Source organism: Pelophylax lessonae, assembly GCF_965119305.1.
Source record: "Pelophylax lessonae genome assembly, chromosome: 9".
Lineage (NCBI taxonomy): Eukaryota > Metazoa > Chordata > Amphibia > Anura > Ranidae > Pelophylax > Pelophylax lessonae.
Genome location: NC_138776.1, coordinates 270,599,282 through 270,620,464, shown reverse-complemented (window position 1 = coordinate 270,620,464; position 21,183 = coordinate 270,599,282). Strand labels below are relative to the sequence as shown.

The following is a 21,183-nucleotide window of genomic DNA, read 5'->3' as shown; positions in this document are numbered from 1 at the left end:
ATAAATACAGGTACCCAGCATGCCTTGGGGCACATCCCCTTCTAATTGGCCAGGGCTGTACAGACATCCATGATCTTATCTGCCAGGTTTCCACCCACAGTCCAATATACTCCATGGCTATTGGATCAGTATGAATCATCAAGACAGCATGAGCTGTGTCCCTGTTAGGCAGAGAAACCAAAAACTATATCCACTCATTCTAGCACCTACCTAGGAGGGCACAACATCTGTATGGCAGGGTCTGTTTGATTATTCACCTGCTGGGACGGTGCTCTGATGTGAGAAGCTGCAGTGTCAGTATTCCTTTAGCTGTAATTAACCCCTTACAGGTTTTTCTCACCCAGCAATCAAACATCTGTTACACTGTCTTTTTTGACAGCTTAGGAGGCTTAAGCAGCCGTAGTTTGAGTTGCGTTTTTTTTTTTAAAAATGACTACATAGCTAGAGTAGCAATTATATATAGTAGTTAGTGCCTGATATAAAATACAAAAAATGGTACCAACTTCCAGAGGAATATGAGTATAAAAATGGGATAAAGGGTAAGTGGGACCTCAGGCTCCCCAAATATAGAGGTTCTCACTGGGGTTGGGGGAATGGGAATTGGGAAAAATTCTGGATTTTTGGGTACCAATACCTTAACAGTTTACATGAAAGAAAATATTTTTATTTAAAAAAAAATGACTTTATTGAATATATAAAAAATTCACAGATACTTGATACATTACAACAATTGTGATGAAAATGACATACAATTGACAGCCAGTGTCGACTAAAGATTAGGGATGTGGAGAATGATTGTGGTATCTCTGCAGTTTCTCTACATGTTTTGCGGACTGAGCTGCTTCTTCAGGAGAATATAATGCATACATTTTTATACAAGGGTCTAAAAGATGAAACAAAAATAAGTCAAAGCATATATCCCCATAGAGTGGGAAATCTTTACAATGTGTATGGGGAGAGACATAAACCTTACCTATGGTCACAGTAAAGCATGGAGGCCCAGAAGGGGGAGCAGAACCATCAACACTCTCACCGGCGAGTATGGGACACCTTGGTTACGATATATACTGGTATATAAGTTAGAAAATGTAATTATATAGAATAATTTGTCGAAATGTATATAGAAAAAGGGGAAAGGGCCCCATCAGAGGGAAAGGAAAAAAAGGGATAGCGGGAATAAGAAAAGAAAGTAATGAGGGCACTGGGGAGAAAAAGGAAGAAAGAGGGGCAGGGGGGAGTTTTGGGGAAAAAAGGGGGGGGGGGAAAGGAAGGGGAACAAGGAAGAAGAGGGAATAACCGATAGAAGAAAGGGAAAAAGAAAAGAGGGAGGTGTAATAAAAAATATGTATAATAGAACATACCAGGTGAAAACTCAACCGTAAATAAATGAATAGACCACACAGAGAGGGCTGGATGGTACCAAATTGAGGGACCTATGGCTGCTGCATAGGCGCAGCTGCTTGACCTAGGGACAACAGAATCCGTCTGTCTGGGTCCCTTGAGTCCACATACGTTCATTTGCTGCTGTTATTAGTGCCTCTGGCAAAAAATGATGAAAAGGCAAAATGAACCCCAAAGTAGGGAAAGACTGAGTTTCCGAGGAACAGATTCCTTTATGTGTAAAGGACAAAGTCCTGAAAGACAAGAAAAAACATGCCCAATTGGAGTCTAAATATCGTTATTGAAAGAGAGAGAAGTAATAGTTGAGCCAAATCCATATAGATACCTCAAAGGTCCCCTCATATGCGTCCTCTCTGTGTGGGGAATAAACAGCCGACTCCGCCATATTTTTCGTCACAATTGTTGTAATGTATCAAGTATCTGTGAATTTTTTATATATTCAATAAAGTCATTTTTCAATAAAAATATTTTCTTTCATGTAAACTGTTAAGGTATTGGTACCCAAAAATCCAAAATTTTTTCCCAATTCCCATTCCCCAACCCCAGTGAGAACCTCTATATTTGGGGAGCCTGAGGTCCCACTTACCCCTTATCCCATTTTTATACTAGCAATTATATATGTTATAATATTTTTTTTCCTAACAATATGGAGTTCTCCTTTGCACCATCTCTGTTTATCATGGATTTATTTCTTACTGTGACGGGTCTTTGTGCCGCTGCAGCCTAATCCCTCTATGCTGTGGCTGCTCTATGCAGGTTATAGCTGGAGGGGGGCAGCGTCTTCCTTACTGATACTGTTCCTGGATTGTCAGCCCTTCTGCAGGCCTCATAAAGCTGGTGTATGGGAAGCTGACTAATGAACACTTTCTATTAAGCCTCTCCAGATGTCACGTACCTAGTAGAAGAGCCTGATACGATGAAGAAAGCCTCTCTTACACCTCTGACTCGGGGCCCCTGATAGAGCAGACAGGTAGTACAGGAGTGCAGAGTGGCACGAGTGCCTATTGGTCTTGATAGTAGCTTAGCTGGACGAACTGTCAGGATCAAGCAGGGGAAGACTGTCGGTGGACGGCAGCGGAGCAAGAGTGCTGTATGGACACCACTGAACAGGAGATAGGAGCAGGCTGAATCTGTCAGTAGGTTGCAGCAGAGCAGGAATGCTGGATGGACACCACCGAGCAGGAGACAGGAGAAGGCCAAGTCCGTCAGCGGGTTGCAGCGGAGCAGGAATGCCGGATGGACACCAGTGGAAAGTAGGCAGAGACTAGCAGAAGGGTGGTAGGCAGGAACAGGGTCAGGCAAACCGGGTCATACACTGGCAGACGCATCAGGTGCAGATGTACAGGCAGAAGCCTGGTCAAAGACAAGCTGGGGTCAATGCAGGCAGAGTTCAGGAGAAGTCAAGGCAAGCCGGGTCGATAACAGTAATCAGATGCGGGTTTACAGGTAGCAGGTATACACAGAAACACTGTAGACAAGACAGCACTGAAGCACAGCACAGGCTCAGTTTAAATAGCCCCCTTGATGACCATACAAGCAACAGGCGCACGAACTTGTGCAATGGGCGTAGCCTATGCACAGCAAGCTGTCTAGAAGAGCCATTCTGTCTATGGGAATGCCCTTCCTGACACCAGATATGCGTGTATTATGCACAACGTAGACTGGGCCTTTGGTGCTTGACAGACAAAACCCGGTATAAATTTCCTGCTTTGTTCAGACATCCAGGGAGGAAGATGACCCCTACCAACAGGTTGTCACAGGTAGTCAAGACACTCTAAAGGAGTTTGTTACAACTCTCCCTGTCTCAACTCTGACCATGTCAAGCTTTGCCGTTGCAGGACCAGTCAACTGACCAATTTAATCCTCTTCAAACAATTCCTAAAAGGAAGATGAGGATGGTCTATAAGCAGGTTTTTGTACCTCCCTTCCTGCAGAGGTAACGGCAATGCAAGTATTTTTAGCACTTCCAAAGGAGTGCGTTGCCTTTTTCCCCTATGATGTTTAATCTAGAAGCTCATGCTAGAAGAGTGGTGCAAATTGAACAGAAGGACAGAGCAGCAGAATGTCTTAGTGGTCATCACCTTGCAGCACTAGGTTGTTAAGTTCAAACCCCAACCAGAACACTTCTACCTGCACTGCAGGATGTCAGATTAGGCACTTGTGAAGAGGAAGAGGTTTTCCAGCATAATGAGTCACCTATTTGGTTGACGTGGCTTCATGAGCTTAGCCGTATACTTTGTACATGGAGTTGCCATTGGGGGATGCTGTGTCCTTCAGTGGTATACTCATTAATGATGATTAGGTGGGTCCTTTGGGGGGTTTAGGGTCTTCTGGTGGTAACTTTTATGTTTTTTTTTTAATTAGAAGTTTTATTCGTTTTTCATAGAATAACAAACAAGCATTACAGGTTCATCAAACAATTAACAGGTGCATGGCCATACAATGATAAAGATTTTGTGTTCAAGGGAGCAAATATAAACCAAAATGGGAACACTCGAGCATCCCTTGCCTGAAACTTGCATCATAAAACGTAATTAGGTGAGAGCCTGATCATGCCTGGTTCTGCCCCCCGAAGAGACGCACTTTAACACACCACGATAATAAACAACAGGTGTACAGTATGCAGGTGGAAAGATACCCTCCCACATGGAGGACAAAAGTAAAATGAAAAAGCAGTAAAGCTAAAAGCAGAGCGGGTGAAAAAAGGGGAAAAGTAGAGGAAAAAGGGAAGAAGGGCCAGGGCGAGGCTGCCGGGGTAGAACCTCAAAGAATACGGGTACAATATGATCAGCCGGGTTCTTCCAGATAGGCGTCAGTGCCAGAAAAATTTACCCATGGTCTCCACAGAGTCCTAGTGGTTTCTTCAGTATTTTTAAGGGTGGCCGTCAGATGCTCCATTTGTTGGATTTTATTAATTTTAGAAAACCACAGGGAACGCATGGGAGGTTGAGTCTGCCACCACATAGCGGGAATACAAGCTTTTGCAGCATTGAGAAGCTAAATAGTCAAAGATTTTTTATACTTCCGCACCGAGCACCTCGTCAAATGCAATAAACAAAGCGCAGGGTCATCTCTCACCTCGACCAAAGTCAGCTGCCTGACGACCGACGCGACTTCGTCCCAAAAGCCACTAATTAGGGGACAAGCCCAAAAGATGTGTATCATCGTTCCCCCCTCGGCGCCACATCTCCAGCAACAATCCGGGGTCCTGGCATCCATCTTATGATGCACAGATGGAACTCTGTACCATCTTGTCAGGATCTTATATCCCACTTCCTGGTATTTATTCGCCATGGAGGCCTTGTGAATCAGTCTCAATATCTTACCAGCCTGTGTAGGGGAAAACGAGATACCCAAGTCACGCTCCCATTGACGGAAGAAGGGCAAATGAAGACCCTCCATCATGTCAGAGAGAAGAGTGTACATAAAAGACAGGGAGTGTCTAGAAGTCTCTTGCACACGGTTTCGAATGGCATCAACGGCCGAGGGGCGAACCCCAGCCGGTGGAGAGAAAGGAGGAAGTGGTGAATCTGATTCACACTGAGGGGGTCGAGGGTATCCAGAGACCAGCGAGAGATCTCAATGGGAGATGGGACGTCGCCTCCGGATCAGACATCCCTGAGTCGCATGCTACCAGATCGGGCTGAACTCCGCACACGGGCACTCGTACGGCCCGGGGGGAACTTGGGGTTGTCCAAGATAGACAATAAGGGGAAGGGCAGGGGGCCATCCTTGGGTATGGCCCTACCATTCTGGCCTCCCGAAGAGTAGTACCAATAACCGGGTGACCGGCAAATGGGTCAATAATGGCAGAGGGGGACCATGGTCCTAGAGGCAGCACCTAACCCATCACCTCACGTTCGAGATTCACTGCTTGGCCTCCACGTGGCAGTACCAATCGAGGATCCACACCAGATGGGACGCCCTATAATACCATAGGGGATCCGGCAACCCCATCCCTCCCTTGATCTTAGGAAGAGAGAGTGTCAAAAGCTTGATTCTGGGAGACCTAGAGGCCCACACAAAAGATCCAAATGCTTTCCTGACCTGCTTGAAGAAAGAGAGAGGAATTCCGATCGGAAGAGCCTGGATTACATAAAGTAAAAGAGGCAGGACATTCATTTTGAGCGCATTACATCGACCAAACCAGGAGAGTGTCAATGACTGCCAAGCACGAAGGTCTGCCTTAATTACCCCTAGCAATGGCGGGAAATTGAACCGGAAGAGGTCGAGGGAATCCGCTGTAACATGCACCCCTAGATATATAAGGGAGCTAGACACCCACTGTAGAGGAAAGGAAATCTGTAACGTACTACCTACGGCCGCATCTGGGACTGAGATGTTGAGCGCCGCAGACTTTGCAAGGTTGATTTTGTTGTTAGAGAGGCGACCATGATGGTCCAGGGCCTGGAGTATGGCAGGCAACAACGAGGCCTCAATCACCCCTCCCTCTCCCTCTTCCGTCGCGATCTGGCTCTAAATAGAGCCCCCCATATCACACATTTGTGAGCCCCCCAAACAATCGGGGGTGAAAGAGATATGTCTAAATTTTTGGTAAAATAGTTAGATAGAACCTCGTCCAGTTCATTCCGTATATCAGGGAGCTGCAGGAATGACTCATTAAGACGCCAAGTGAGCGGCCTACCGGGTCTAGAGTCCCAGTTGATCCGGATGTGCATGGGAGCATGATCTGAAAATGAGAAGGATCCAATTTGGGCGGAGGTGACCAAGGGGAGATCCTTTTGGGGGACCAGGAAGAAGTCGATCCTTGTGTAAACATTATGCATCGCAGAATAATAGGTGTAGTCTCGCTCACCTGGGTCTATCACCTGGGTCCATCCACAAGGTCGAAGAGGGAAAATTCCTTTTTCAGCCTGCATGTGCCAGGTGAGAGGACCCACGGGAAGTATCCAGGAGTGGTTCAGGGGCAAAGTTAAAGTCCCCGCCCATGACAAGGAAGCCCTCACGAAAGCCCAGCACAGCTGGAGTCAAACGCTACAAAAAAGACAAGTGGTCAGTATTAGGCAAGTACACATTTAACAAAGTGATGGTCAATTGGCCCACCTTCCCCTTCACCAAAAGATATCTGCCAAAAGGGTCAGCCTGCGCAGCTATGATAGACCAGGGTATACATTTAGAAATGACTATACTCACCCCTTTTGATTTTGAAATTGGAGAAGGGGCATGATACACCCAGGGGAAATCCCGATTATAGAGCCTGGGAATAGAGTCTAGGCGAAAATAGGTCTCCTGTAGAAATGCAAAGTGAGAGCGGCTGCGGCGTAAATCGGATAGCAACCGGGCGCGTTTCTCCAGAGTGAACAGCCCCCTCACATTCAGTGAGGTCAATTTATAACCTACGGGTCCCTGGTGCTCGCGGGGAGGCATGACAGCCGAAGCAACCCCGCCCCGGCCAGAGGAAAGGGAAGGAAATGGAAGAGAAAGAGGAAGAAAGCATAAAGGGGACAAAAAAAATAATGGGCGGGGGAAAAAGAAGAGGAGAAGGAGCAAGAGAGAAAAAGGAGGGGGGAGGCACAGCAAGAAGAAAAAGAAAAGGGGAGGAAGATGGTAGGGAACAGAAGAGTGGCAAAAGACTACCAGGCCAGGACCCAGGAGCTGGGAAAGTAAGAGATAAAAGGACTCAGGAAGAAAAAGAGAATGTGAAAGAGAAGACCACCGACAAACAAAGACAATATGTCGGGATAATATCTAAATTTGGTCAAAATGAACATAGCGCAACCAGACGCTACCTAGTATGGGGAAATGGAGTTTGACACTGTGAGAGTGACAGGAGGCGTGTCCTGCGGTCTCCAGCCACAAAACTAACATCCCACAGACTGGAACCTCAAGGTACTAAGCCGCCATGAACTAGTAGGCGAATATATGAAATAGCAACAAATGCCAGCAAAAGTAAAGAAACATACTAAAGACAATAACTACATTAGCCACTACCGCCCACCCCCAACCCCCTGCCCCACAGCAACCCTTCAAGAGATCCATGGGGACAAAAAAAATAAATCCACACAACCAAGAAAAGGGGAGAGTGACATTATTAACCTCATGTGAATAAAAGTAAATAATTAATATTGTTTAAATAACATATGCTAAAAAAATGTTTTTAAAGGTGTATAAGTGACATTGTGAACAACTATGTGATGCACAAAAAATAAAATAAAAATTTCAATCCATGAAAATCCTCCTTTAAAACACGATCAAAGTGACTAAGTGCTTAAAAAGTGATAAGTACTGTGAACCATTACACAGAAATGCCCCAAACATAAATACGTGACAAAATACTGTGAGTGAAACACCTAAAAAAAAAACAAAAAGGTGGGGGGGGGGGGGAAGCAAGGGCAGCAGAAAAATGTCATAAACCAAACCCAAAAAGGGAATTCAGGGAGCCTCCAGGGGCTGTGGTAGGGTTCGTGAGAGGCAGAGGTATCTGTTGAACCCCGTTGCATCACAGATCTGGACCGCCGTCTTCGATGATGTTGGGACCTCGGAAAGGCCTGACCTGGGGTGTCTTGACTCCAGGAATTGGGCAACCAGTCAGGAATAGACACTGCAGGGGTATCCAAGAAGGAGAAAAGATCCGATAGTTGCTCCGGCCAGCGGAGAGCAAAAGAGTGAACACCTCTGAGTATAATAAGATGAAACGGCTGACCCCAGTGATAGGTGGCCCCTACATTGGGTATAATCTCCAGTAAGGGTTTCAACAAGGCCCTCATCCTCAGTGTCAGATGGGAGAGGTCTGGAAAAAGGCGTACCGTGGCTCCATCGAAGTCCAGTGGTCCCTTAGACCAGACCCTCCACATAATTTCTTCTTTAAGAAAGTAAAAATGAACACGAGCTAATACATCCCTTGGTTGATCAGAGTCAAAACTGTGGGGGCCTCGGACCCTATGAAACCGGTCAATTTCAATGGCCTCAGTAGGAGGCATATCCAGGTGCTCGGAGGTGGATAGAGGGTGGAACAAAGGAATGGTACTGGGAGGTGGGTAGAGGGTGGAACCAAGGAATGGTGCTCGGAGGTGGGTATGGGGTGGAACCAAAGAATGGTGCTTGGAGGTGGGTAGGGGGTGGAACCAAGGAATGACGCTCAGAGGTAGGTAGGGAGTGGAACCAAGGAATGATGCTCAGAGGTGGGTAGGGGCAGAGAAATTGGGAGTTCCTGCACCTATTCTCTTTGCTTGTTATGGCCTTCATGAGCTTAGCCATATGAGTTGTCATTGGAGGATGTGTGAGATCAACCAGGAAATAAACACCAAACTGTTAATCTGAGCATGCAGCCTGCCTGGCCAGGAAAGGGGGGGATGAGCGTGTGATGGTATTAGGCAGTAATATATTTCTCTCCCCCTTGGTGGGAGTGGAGATGACCCCATCTATAAGGATATACAGTACATTACACACACAGCACAAGGTCATGTTCACACTACGAGATGATTCTCGGGGCTGCAGTTCCTCTGAGCTCCACAAGGTGGTGACCTTACTTCTTTCCAGACAGGAAGTCTCTATGGAAGACAGGAAGTGATGTCAGATATAAATAGGAAGTTCCAGGTGAGAGGTGAGTAAGGAGGAAGTAGAGCGTAGACATTGCTGGAAGAGGCAGCAGAGGAGGTAATAAGATCTTATTTTCTATTCACACCCAGTAACCCCCCCCCCCCCTGTCATGTCCGTCCTCTTCCTCCATAGTCACTGTGATGTATTTTATCTACAGCAGATGATGATACACACATATATAGTGTGGAAACCTAGAACAACACTTTCAGGGTCAGAACATTCCTCCTCTTACATATATATTTTTATCCTTACCTGTCTAGACAGAAACCTGTATAGATCGAGTGACAGAACGAATGAGGATGAAGGAGGACCGGAGTCACATGACTGAGAAGATACTAAACCTCACCCTGGAGATCATCTACCTGCTGACCGGAGAGGTGAGGAGGATTCTGGGAGGTCACATGACATCACTCTTACCTCTGTTGATAAAACACAGACCTGACCGGAGAGGTGAGGAGGATTTTGGGATTCTAACATGATATTCCTATTGGTTCTCCAATACAGAGATTTCCTCTTCTGAAGTCAGGTGATCCTATGACCATCACAGTGCCTCCATGTGACTCCCTAAAACCTGAGAGACACAACATGCAGAAGATTCTAGAAGTCACCAAGAAGATGATGGAGCTACTGACAGGAGAGGTGAGCGGTGCTGGGAATTCTGGGACATTATCCAGTAACAGACAAGGGATGTGTCTGGATGGTGACTGTATCATTGTGTGTGTCAGGTTCCTGTAAGGTGTCAGGGTGTCACTGTCTATTTCTCCATGGAGGAGTGGGAGTATTTAGAAGGACACAAGGATCTCTACAAGCACGTCATGATGGAGAATCAGCCGCCCCTCACATCACCGGGTAAGAGGAGACTTTATTGTAAAGGAGAGAGCAGTACGGAGGCTCCACCTAGATCCCCCATCATCTGATAAACACATAGAAACAATGTATTCAGTCACTGTGTGTCAGGGCTGGACTCCTGCTACTTAACGAGCAGCTCTTTTCTTTCAGAGCTCAGAAGTTGCTTAGCTGTCGTTAATTACCAACCGCTCGTTACCACAGTGACTCACCTGGTTACCATTACCTGCCTCATTAGTCCAGCCTACAGCCAACCCCATTTTGCTATTTAAGAAACTTAGCTCATTTCCTCCTTGCCCTTGCGTGGTCTATGCTCTCCAGTGTATGACTTGCCGTGGCTGACTTCTCTTCCGATACCTGTTCCTGATTTGTTTCGCCTAACTACGCTGACTTATGGTTTCCTCATCCTTGCTCCTCTGATTACCTGTTCTGGCATCCAAACCCAGGTTTCTGTTTTTCACTACGTTCCTGAACTGTTATTTTTTGCAATTTACTTAAAGGTGTAATTTTAACTGCACTTTCTGTTGAAGCACTCAATACCACTGCAGCCTCGTGCCTCCCCACTTACCATTGAGGCTTTTGAAGGGAGACCTCTACAGCCTGCCCATGTGACCCATGAAACCACTCCATTGACCATGGGTGTAAGGGCTCTTCACCATGAAATAATTCAAATTCCTAGTCATTTCCTTACCTCATTACCCAGTTGTCATTGGTTATCCTTGGTTACAGAGGCCCAATCCCTCTTTTAATTGCCGTAATGCTGAGGTTTTGTCATGGTCCCCACAATGCACTAATACATCTTTTTAGAAAGTGATTAAGATCATGTGCACGTCTTCAGTCTCTTTATTGCCAGAAGAGTACCATGAATTCTGTGATGTCTTTGACAAAGGTCAGGCCGGTATTTTGGCATATCGGCCTTTTGAGTGCACAGTTGACCTTCAACCCCGGTGCCATTCCTCCTCGTGGCCGGGCGGGTTTACCCTTTGTCTGTCTCAGAGGAGAAGGCAATGGAGAAGTATGCTGCGATTTAACTATCCCAGGGGTTCACCCGCAAATCCTCTTCTCCTTCCAGTGCCGACTTTTTCTTTGTGGGGAAAGAAAAGAGTAGTGAACGGAGTCTCTGTATCGATTATAGGGGTCTCATTCGCATTACTGTTAAAAATACTTATCCGATCCCATTGATAACGTAATTATTTGACTGCCTCAAGGGAACAAAGGTCTTCACTAAGCTCGATTTGCGAGGGGCATACAATCTTGTGAGGATTAATGAGGGCCACGATTGGAAATTTAATACTAGGACCGTACACTATGAATACCTCGTAATGCCCTTTTGGTCTCTGCAACGCTCCTGCAGTTTTCCAGGACATTATTAACAATGTCCTCTGAGATATGCTGCCATAATGTGTGGTGGTTTACCCGGATGATATTCTCATATATTCTAAATCCCTAGAGAACCATCACACAGATGTCTCTCCCGTGTGCTACAGAGGTTGAGAGAAAGCAACCTCTATTGCAAGATGAAAAAGTGCGAGTTCCATGAACAGGTTAAATTTTTGGGTTATGTAATTTGTGCTTCCAGGTTTTCGATGGACCCAGAGAAGCCATCTGCAGTCTTAAAGTGGCTTTGGCCCATAGGTCTACGTCCTCTACAACATTTTCTTGGCTTTGCCAATTATTATCAGAAATTTATGAGTAATTTCTCTTTTCTGGTCAAACCCCTTCATTGATACTGTATGACCAGAAAAGAGGGCAACCCACAGAATTGGGCAACCCACAGAATTGGTCCCTGGAATCCATTAAAGCCTTTGAATCCCTCAAGGCCACTTTTGCTGCAGTTCCAGTGCTGGAACATCCTGATCCCATGTTACCCGTCATTCTTGAAGTTGATGCATCTGAGACTGGAGTAGGCGCTGTCCTGTCTCAACCTCCTACCCCTGAGAGTTCTATCCATCCTTGTGGCTACTTTTCTAAAAAATTGTCTCTAGCAGAATGAAATTCTGAAACTGGGGACAGAGAATTATTAGCCATAATTTTAACTCTTAAAGAAGGGAGGCATCTCATCAAGGGTACTACTGTGCTGGTCCTCATTTTGACTGACCATAAGAATCTTTCATTCTTGTCTGAGGCTAGACGTTTATCTCCTGGAAGGGCTCAGTGGGACCTTTTTCTGTCAAGCTTCAATTACATAGTCTCATTCTTACCTGATACAAAGAATATAAGAGCAGATGCCTTATTGCCGCAGTTTTCCTCCTCTTCCAAAATGGAGTCTGTTCCCACTCCTGTGATACCTTCGGACTGCATTTTGGCTATTTTTTTCTAGCCTCACTTCACCTTTGGGTGGGAGAATGATGCCCTCTCAGATGCATTCTCCTCCTGGAAAACCTCATGACCGCTGCTTTGTCCCTGAGAATCTACGCACCATTTTCCTGCAGACCTACCATTCACCTAAGACAGCTGGGCACCCAGGAAAAAATCAATGGCGTATGGACATATTGTTAAGACATATGGCCTATGTCTCAACAATGCTGGTGGCCTAGTCTCCGTGCTCATGAAACCAGCTTTGTAGCCGCTTGTCCTGTGTGTGCTCAGAATAAAACACCACAACACCTTCCAGTGGACCTCCTTCAACCCATACGCAGTGCAGAGAGGCCTTGGATCCACTTGTCTATTGATTTTATTATGGATTTACGCAACTCCCATAGCAACACAGTTATTCTTATGGTGGTTGACCGTTTTTCAAAATGTCACATTGCATTCCACTAAAGAAGTTGCCTGTGTCCAAGGAACTGGCATCCATTTTCACTGGAGAGTTCTTTCAGTTACATGGGTTACCTAAAGTTATCATCTCGGACAGGGGTAGCCAGTTGGTGTCCCAGTTTTGGGGAGCCTTTTGTGCACAGTAGGGAGCTCCGCTTTCCTTCTCTGCATATCACCCACAGTCCAATGGGGCCGCAGAATGAGCTGACCAAGCCTGGGAGCAGTTCTTACGTTGCTATATTTCTGATCACCATAACACTGGTGGGACCTGTTACCTTGGGTGGAGTTTTCTCACAATAGAACAATCAATTCTGCCTCCTGATTATCTCAGTTTATGGTGAACTATAATTTCCAGCCATCCATGTTGCCTGATACATCTGTTCCGCAAGGCATTTCTGCGTTAGAGCAACATCTTCAGGAACTCCGTTCCACTCGGGTGCAGGTCCAAGAATCCTTGCAACATTCCAGAGAGAGGTATAAACTATGCTGGCCGCCGATGCCTACCTTCACCCTCCTACCAAGTGGGGGAGAGGGTCTGGCTGTCTTCCACTTACCTCTGATTCTGTGTTCCCTCACTAAAACTGGCACCTCGGTATATTGGGCTTTTCCGCATAATCTATAAGTTTAACATGGTGGCCTACGCATTAGATCTTCCTTCCAACGTTCGTATTTACAATGTATTCCATGTTTCCTTACGTGTTATTGCTATACCACCTCAGTACCATGCCTTCGCCCGATTAAGGTTGACAACCATGTGGAATATGAGATACAATCTATCATTGACTCCCGTAGGTTTAGTGGACACATAGGATATCCAGTTCACAAAGGGGTTACGGTCCAGGGGAACGCTCTTGGGTATCATCCTCGGACGTAAATGCTCCTGCCCTGCTCCAGACTTTCCATATAGGTTTTCCCCTCAGGTCTGGTGCTCCCCCACGGGGGGGAGAGATTGTTGGGGAAGAGGGTACTGTCAGGGCTGGGCTCCTTATAATTAGCGGGCTGCTCTTTTCTTTCTGTGTTTAGAAGCTGCTTAGCTGTCGGGTAACTACCAGCCCCTTGTTACCACAATGACTCACCTGGTTACCATTTCCTGCCTCATTAGTCCAGCCTACAGCCAGCCCCTTTTTTTGCTTTTGAAGCAAAAAGAGCTCATTTCCTCATTGCCCTTGCTTGGTCTATGATCTCCAGTGTGTTCCTGTGTGTTACTTGCCCTGGCTGACTTCTCTTCCTATTCCTGATTTTTGCTTCCGACTATGCTGACTTCTGGTTTCTTGACCCCGGCTCCTCTGATTACCTGCTCTGGCATCCAAATCCCGGCTTCTGTTTTTGACAACATTCCTGAACTGTGTTATTTTTTTTTCTCTTTCATTAATGGTTGGATTTTTTTTTTTTTTTAACTGTACTTTCTGTCTTCGCCTAGATTATGGTCCTTGACAGTGTGTGTGTGTTTTCTACAGATGGATCCAGTCATGGGAACCCACCAGAGAGATGTCCCCATCCTCTGTATTCCCGGGATTCCACACAGGAAGATCACACCATCCCTCACCATCATCAGGTAGATGAGGAACAATCACTGATAGTATCATTAGGATCTGTACATTATCTGCATTGTTACCATTGATGTCATTTTTATTATATATTCAGAGTGGAAACCTGAGAGATTCTAAAGTTGAGGTTAAAGAAGAGATAAAAGAGGAGGATGATGAGGATGGGGTCAAAGAGGAAGTACACAAAGATCTTTACCAGGACACCATGGTGGAGTCATCCAGCTACACAAACCCACCAGAGAGATGTCCCCGTCCTCTGTATTCCCGGGATTCCACACAGGAAGGTCACACCATCCCTCACTATTACAAGGTTGGTGGGATGGAGTATCTAGAACATGGACTTGTGGAGGGGATGTGTGTGTTTTTTATGTAAGCTTATATCTTCCAGGTGATATTCTCTCTCATTTTCTTGGTTTAGAGTGGAGATCCAATCGATATAGAATTTGAGGTTAAAGCAGAAGAAGAAGAGACGTATGTGAGGGATGATCAGCAGTCTATGGAGGAGGATGGAATAACGGGGACATTTATAGAGGAGGACACTCCTAAAGAGATCAGCACAGGTGGGTCATTAACACTAAATACATTCCTCCACCCATACTGCTCACTGATTGGTCCAGAGAAGGGGGGGGGGGGGACTGGGTGATATCAGCCTGGTCACTTTCCTGAGCTGTGTTCCCCGTCCTGTATTCCTGTATTTCTCTCGGATAATCTTCCTTCTCTGTGCTGCAGACACAATTTATGTCTCTAGACTGGATTTATGGAGATTCTGGGGTTCAGCTGGCAGTAAAATGTTGATGTTCACCATAGACGTTGCTCAGCCTAGACCCCCGGGGTATGTACCTTGGGTCTTCTGCCCCATGCCCGGGTCTAGCAAGATCTCTGACAGAACAATTCTCCCGGGGTTACTTGCTCTGTTATTTGCTGGCTGTGCCGGGTGGAGGGATATGTCTGTATAGTCTCACACCCAAGTCACTGAGTTCCTTTCATTTTATTGAGCCGTGTATATTCTATCTATACAATGCACACACTGTTACACACAAGCACACAAAAACTTGAAGAAAAGACATGAAAAGACACGCACACTGGTGAACAGTCGCAAACAGTTTTCCAATCCACAGTAAACATGAATGAGCCACAAATCCATCCTTCTGGTGTCACGGAGAATAAGCTGACAGTGCGCCACTCTGCAATTCCAGGTGTACTCTCACCTCTTCAGATGGACCCCATTGCTCCATACCAAGAGGACACACCCAGCATGAAATCACACACCTTCAGGTACATGTAGGCGGAGCCTCCTCTTTAGGTAGCCAGCTCCTGCTACTAGAGATAAAGAGACTCCATAGTGCTCACTGTTATATTTATTACATGGATAAGAAAAGCACTCACAAGGTTAAAAAAGCAATCCAGCATTGAATACACACAATCACTGCAGATTCCCCAAGCATCAGTCTCAGTGTAACTTGAGGGCACTCCGCCTAACATGATGATGTCCTCAAACCACTCCCATCTGATGCGTTGCATCCTGATTGGACTTCCCCAGAGATATATATATGGTCTTCAGGATCAGTCCAGTCTTCATCTTGGTTGTTCTCCCCCCATCCTCACTCTCTGACCTCTGGTGGGGCTCAGTCCCGCTGTTATTCATGACTAAATCATGGACTAAATAAGGAAGTGCGGGACTTCTTGTGTTGGGAAGATGGCAATGAGTGATAGAGGGGGAGGGGACACTCGTCCTATAATCTCCTCATCACTGTCACTCCTATAAAAGACAGTTCTCGTTGTTTCCTCACTCTCTGACTAAGCTCCATGAATAAAGAAATTAACTGGTAGGAGATCAGAGGACCCATTTACTAGTTACCTTGAGGGGGGAATTGTAAGATCCTCAGAGACAAAGCTGCCTGATGTGGGCGGAGTCCTGGTTTAGGGGAACCAATCTGCTGATGTCTAGTAATAATCTTTGTATTTCTATTTTAGTAGATGGACGGGAGATGAGGAAATCCTCAGAGGATTGTCTCACTTTGTCTCCAGACTGTAAAGTAGAAGATGAGGACATCACACAGTATAGTCCAGGAGAAAACCCGGCTACCTCAAATGTCCATCCGGCACCACACAGTGTAGATGGACCATCGTATTCCTATTATCCTGAAGAACCTCAGACTGTGAGGGACGGTGCCAGACCATCGTATTCCTCTTATCCTGAGGAACCTCAGACTGTGAGGGACGGTGCCGTGCTTACAACAGATAAGAGGTTCTCCTATTCTAAGTGCGGGAAGAGTTTTTGTTTGAAAGGCAATCTTAATGTGCATAAACGATCTCACACCAGTGAGAAGCCGTATTCCTGTCCTGAGTGCGGGAAATGTTTTTTACAGAAGTCTCATCTTTTCGCACATCAGAGATTGCACACTTGTGAGAATCTGTATTCCTGTTCTGAGTGCGGAAAATGTTTTTCATTCAAGTCTGCTCTTTCCATGCATCAGAGATCGCACACTGGTGAGAAGCCGTATTCCTGTCCTGAGTGCGGGAAATGTTTTACAAGGAAGTCTCATCTTTACAGACATCAGAGATCTCACACGGGGGAGAAGCCGTATTCCTGTCCTGAGTGCGGGAAATGTTTTACACAGAAGTCTGATCTTTCAAAACATCAGAGATCGCACACCGGTGAGAAACCGTATTCCTGTCCTGAGTGTGGGAAATGTTTTCCATGCAAGTCCACTCTTTCCACACATCAGAGATTGCACACTGGTGAGAAGCCGTATTCCTGTCCTGAGTGTGGGAAATGTTTTTCATGCAAGTCCACTCTTTCCACACATCAGAAATTTCACGCAGGTGAGAAGCCGTATTCCTGTCCTGAGTGCGGGAAATGTTTTTCACAGAAGTCCAATCTTTCCAAACATCAGAGATCTCACACGGGTGAGAAGCCGTATTCCTGTCCTGAGTGTGGGAAATGTTTTGCACGGAAGTCCGATCTTTCCAGACATCAGAGATCTCACACGGGTGAGAAGCCGTATTCCTGTCCTGAGTGTGGGAAATGTTTTGCACACAAGTCCCATCTTTACAGACATCAAAGATCTCACACGGAGGAGAAGCCGTATTCCTGTCCTGAGTGCGGGAAATGTTCCTCACTGAAGTCCTGTCTTCCTGTACATCAGTTGGTCCCACACAACCCTGGAGGTGTATTAGTGCCTTGAGTGTGGGAAATGTCTTCTATGTGAATGTTGGTGGACATGTGGGGAAGAAGCACACCCTGATATACACCTCAGATATACTCCATGGCTGATCTTCATCATGTAAGAAACACTTCATAAGGAGATCAGAGATCACCAAAGACATGGATGAAGTGTTGTCCCGTGTTGGCCATTGATAGCAGGAGAAAAATAAAAATGGAGTCCTTACCTTTCATTGGCTGAGTACATTTGTGAAATCTTCCCACACAAAACAATTACAGGTCTGGTTGTTATAAATGTGTTGATGAAATGTGACCCGCATTCCCCCAGTCATGGTGAATTGGGATTTCCTATAATGGTCAGTTCCATCTAGTGGCCATAATGTGCTTTCCTGACAGATGTCCATGGCAGCATACGTTTGGGTAGCCCCGCCCTCGTTCCTCCCCCGTAAGACCCTACACCCATAAATATTCAGTATAAGCCAATTGGCTGAGTTCCTTTTTTGTCCTCAGTTATAGGACCATTTTTGTATGAAGTTTTCCTACCTATTGGAAGTATTGGTGGGCGGGTCTGGTGCTGGGCAGCTGTGCGGGATGTCAGGAGCTTCCTTTGGTATCCAGAAGTCTTCCAGGATGTCCCGAGTGGTCACTGAGTCCCCAGCTATCAGCGGGGTGGTGTTATGGCACACATATGTAGAGGATCCATGCCTGGAGAGTGGGCCCTGCCATTGGCGGCCATTTGCATTGGCTGGGAGCCCAGCTGTTAGCGGGTGGCCATTAAGTGTTAGACACATGAAATTCGTTTCGGTGCGAATACAAATTCTGACAAATTTTTGGTTATTCCTAGATTCGGATGTATCCAAATCTCTAAAAGAAATTGTAATGAATTTCGTTGAAATCTGTTAAAATTTGTTTCGTTTATTCGTTTTCTAATGAATTCCAACTTTTCAGAACGATTCGAATTCGGAACAGTCAAGAAAAACGATCGCCCGATGCAAATTCTGTGTGAAGAAATAGCTGGTTGTTAAGCAGCAAGCCGGGAAGCCGGCCGCCCGCATCCTTACCAACCATGACTCATCAACTGTCAGCTGGCTTCCCCACTGACAGATGAAAGGAAAGGAAAGAATGCCGGAAATAGAAAAAGAAACGTGGTCCCCCTCACCCTCCCCAGTCCATACCAGACCCTTCAGGGCCAAGATGTAAAAAACAAAAACCAGCGTGGGTTCTCCCCTAAAATCCATACCAGGACCTTTATCCCGGCATGCAGCCTGGCAGGTCAGGAAAGTGGGAGGGATGAGTGAGGGCCCCCCTCCTTAACAATACCAGGCCACATGTCCTCAACATGGGGGGGTGGGTGCTTTGGGGAAGCTCTGCCCCCCCCCCACCCCAAAGCACCTTGTCCCCATGTTGATGTAGACAAGGGCCTCTTCACTACAACCGTAGCCTGTGCTTGTGGGGGTCTGCAGGCAGGGGACTTGTCATAATCTGAAAGCCCCTTTAACCAAGGGGGCCCTCAGATACCACCCCCCCCCCCACCCTTCGTGTGAATGAGCATCGGGAACATATTACCTGTACCTATTCACCAGAAAAGTGTAAAAAAATAATAAAAGCACAATTTTTGAAAAACCCTTTATTAAAAAATAACTACTGCAGGCTCCTCCTCCATTTGACATCTCTTCTATAGGTAAGGGGCGGTAAGTATATCCAAACCTACAGGTAGGTTGAAACCTACATTATTAAAGATAAGAGTACACTAACTATGAGTCATAAACAAGATGGGCTTTGATCATATACCTAGGTGACCCCTATAGAGAGAGACACCCACATATTATGGGAGTATAAACTCCATCCGGTGTATACCAACCTGCTATCCTCATAAGGTGATTATCCTTCCTCCTTTCTGTATGAATAGATATAGAATAGAGAATGTAATTACTCCTCACACTACTACACATATATAGGGGGTTGTAATGCGCTTTTAAGGTGTACTAAAACCCGTATAAATAAATCTGTATATAATTAAAAAAGAAAATGATATAAATATCCTATTCCAAATTGTGAATAAAAATATAAAGTGCTCGTGTGCTTCAAGTACAGGTGATGTACGTAAACTTAATTTCCAATGTCACTGTGCATATCATAAAACGTCATCAATCCTTATTATTAAATGAGGTGCCTTAAAGCAGATAAATATATAAGGTGCTTAATATAAAAAGTGCAGGTGCATCAATATAAGATCCTAGTATACAACGTGCTTCTACGAATCTATAAATCAAGATGCTTCTTCCAGGGTTAGAGGCTAAAATTAGGTGTCCCAAAAAATTATATAAAATAGTCCAATCAAACATACAAAAGTCCAATCAGTAAATTAGAATATAAAGTGATCCGTAGTGCTTTCTATTTTCCTCCACCTTCCCCGTGTCTTGTGTGTCTTCAGTGCATACACTTCTAGGTGCTCTAAATGCTCACCTCACTCAGGTAAGTAATACGCCTGTATCACTTAACCAGTGGTGCCTCTGGTTTCTATTCCTCTCCGCTTTCTTCGTCTCTCTCTGGGATGGTCCCTTGTCTCCTGAGTGGTATCCAGTACTTTCTCCTATGCCACTTTCTCTTTCTTATGGGTGCTTCCTAAATCTTTCCCACTTGCGATTCTTTACTGCTCCTCTTTATCTTTCCAGCTCGTGTAAATGAAAATTAACGTTCTCTGCAGTCACCGGCTCCACAACACTTCTTGAGCTGGAGGTCACTCTAGGACCCCTCCACACACCAACATGGCGGCACTCACCTCTCCTACCGGGCTACAATAACTTCAAACACCGCTAACAAATGCTTCCTGCTCACTAGACTAAAAACCCGAGTTTAGTTGGGTCAAGACGCCGCCTCGAATAACAAAAAAAAATTATTTGATTTTTTTTTTTTTTTGTTATTCGAGGCGGCGTCTTGACCTCATGACTGCAGAGAACGTTAATATTTGCATTTACATGAGCTGGAAAGATAAAGAGTAGGGATGATCGAACGGTTCGGTTCGACCCGAACATTGACTGTTCGAAATTCGGCCGAATCCCGAACGTTTTGTTGAAACACACATATATCGCACAAGTGTGACCCGGCACTTAAAGCGGAGTTCCACCCTCGGAAAGTTTTTTTTTTTAAATCCCCCCGGGACAGTCAGGGCTAGTGCATTCCACAATGGATAGCCTCTGAACTGTCCCAGGTTGCACTTACCTGTAAGAAGAAATACTTACCTTGAAAATGTCTTGTCCAGCGCTGCCATCTCAGGTGTGGGCAGCTGAAGCCAGCGCGTCCTCTTTGTCCCAGAATGCCCTGCACCGGCCCCGCTCGTCATGTCCGGTGCAGGCACGTCATTCCTGCACAGCTTCTGGGCATGCCCAGAAGCTTTTTAGCAGTGAATGACGTGCCTGCACCGGAACTGACGAGCGGGGCCGCTGCAGGCGCATTGATGCCTGGGAGCGATGACGCTCAGCTCCCAGGAATCAATGCAAGCAGGAAGTTACGGCGCGGGCCACGGCCGAAGAGGGAGGAACAGGAAGTAAGGTGAATATATTTTCTTCTATGACAAGGTAAGTAAAGAAAAAAAAATGTTCGATTATCCAATTGTTTTACAGGTGACAGAGAGGAAGAAGATGGCGAAAAGTTGTATTTTAGGGTGGAACTCCACTTTAATAAAACATGTCTCTAGGATTTACACATTCAGAAAATCACTTGTTACCTAGTACCCCTTTATGGTTTCAAAACCCTCCTGAAAGGCCACTAATGTATATAAATTAAACCTTATACTTATGGACTCGGAGTGTCCCTTTCTGGGACAAAAAAACCCTTTCCAAGTCTTGACCAATACCTCCCAGGTATAGTGGCTATCAAGAAGGTTTTCCTACCATTATAGACAAA

The 21,183-nt window shown here is 45.7% G+C and overlaps 4 protein-coding genes across 4 annotated transcripts in view; 3 read left to right on the top strand and 1 right to left on the bottom strand.

The window, feature by feature from the left end:
* Positions 1-21,183, top strand: part of LOC309564464 (uncharacterized protein) — a gene marked incomplete at both ends in the record, with an annotated part of 826,241 nt that overhangs the window by 256,619 nt on the left and 548,439 nt on the right.
* LOC309564057 (uncharacterized protein) overlaps positions 1-21,183 on the bottom strand; it is a gene marked incomplete at its 5' end in the record, with an annotated part of 455,352 nt that overhangs the window by 305,926 nt on the left and 128,243 nt on the right. The gene's annotated exons all lie outside the window — the stretch shown is intronic.
* The window catches only part of LOC309564059 (uncharacterized protein), a gene marked incomplete at its 5' end in the record, with an annotated part of 69,762 nt that continues 55,743 nt past the window's right edge, over positions 7,165-21,183 (top strand). Inside the window, 2 exons of the mRNA XM_082268685.1 lie at positions 7,165-7,179; positions 9,466-9,600. Coding sequence (XP_082124811.1) covers positions 7,165-7,179; positions 9,466-9,600 — 150 coding nt within the window. The remainder of the gene's footprint in view (positions 7,180-9,465; positions 9,601-21,183) is intronic.
* LOC309564063 (uncharacterized protein) lies at positions 13,194-17,299 on the top strand (the record flags this gene model as incomplete). Its single annotated transcript, XM_082268689.1, has 2 exons — positions 13,194-13,352; positions 16,376-17,299. 2 exons carry the CDS (start codon positions 13,194-13,196, stop codon positions 17,297-17,299), a joined length of 1,083 nt encoding a protein of 360 aa, XP_082124815.1.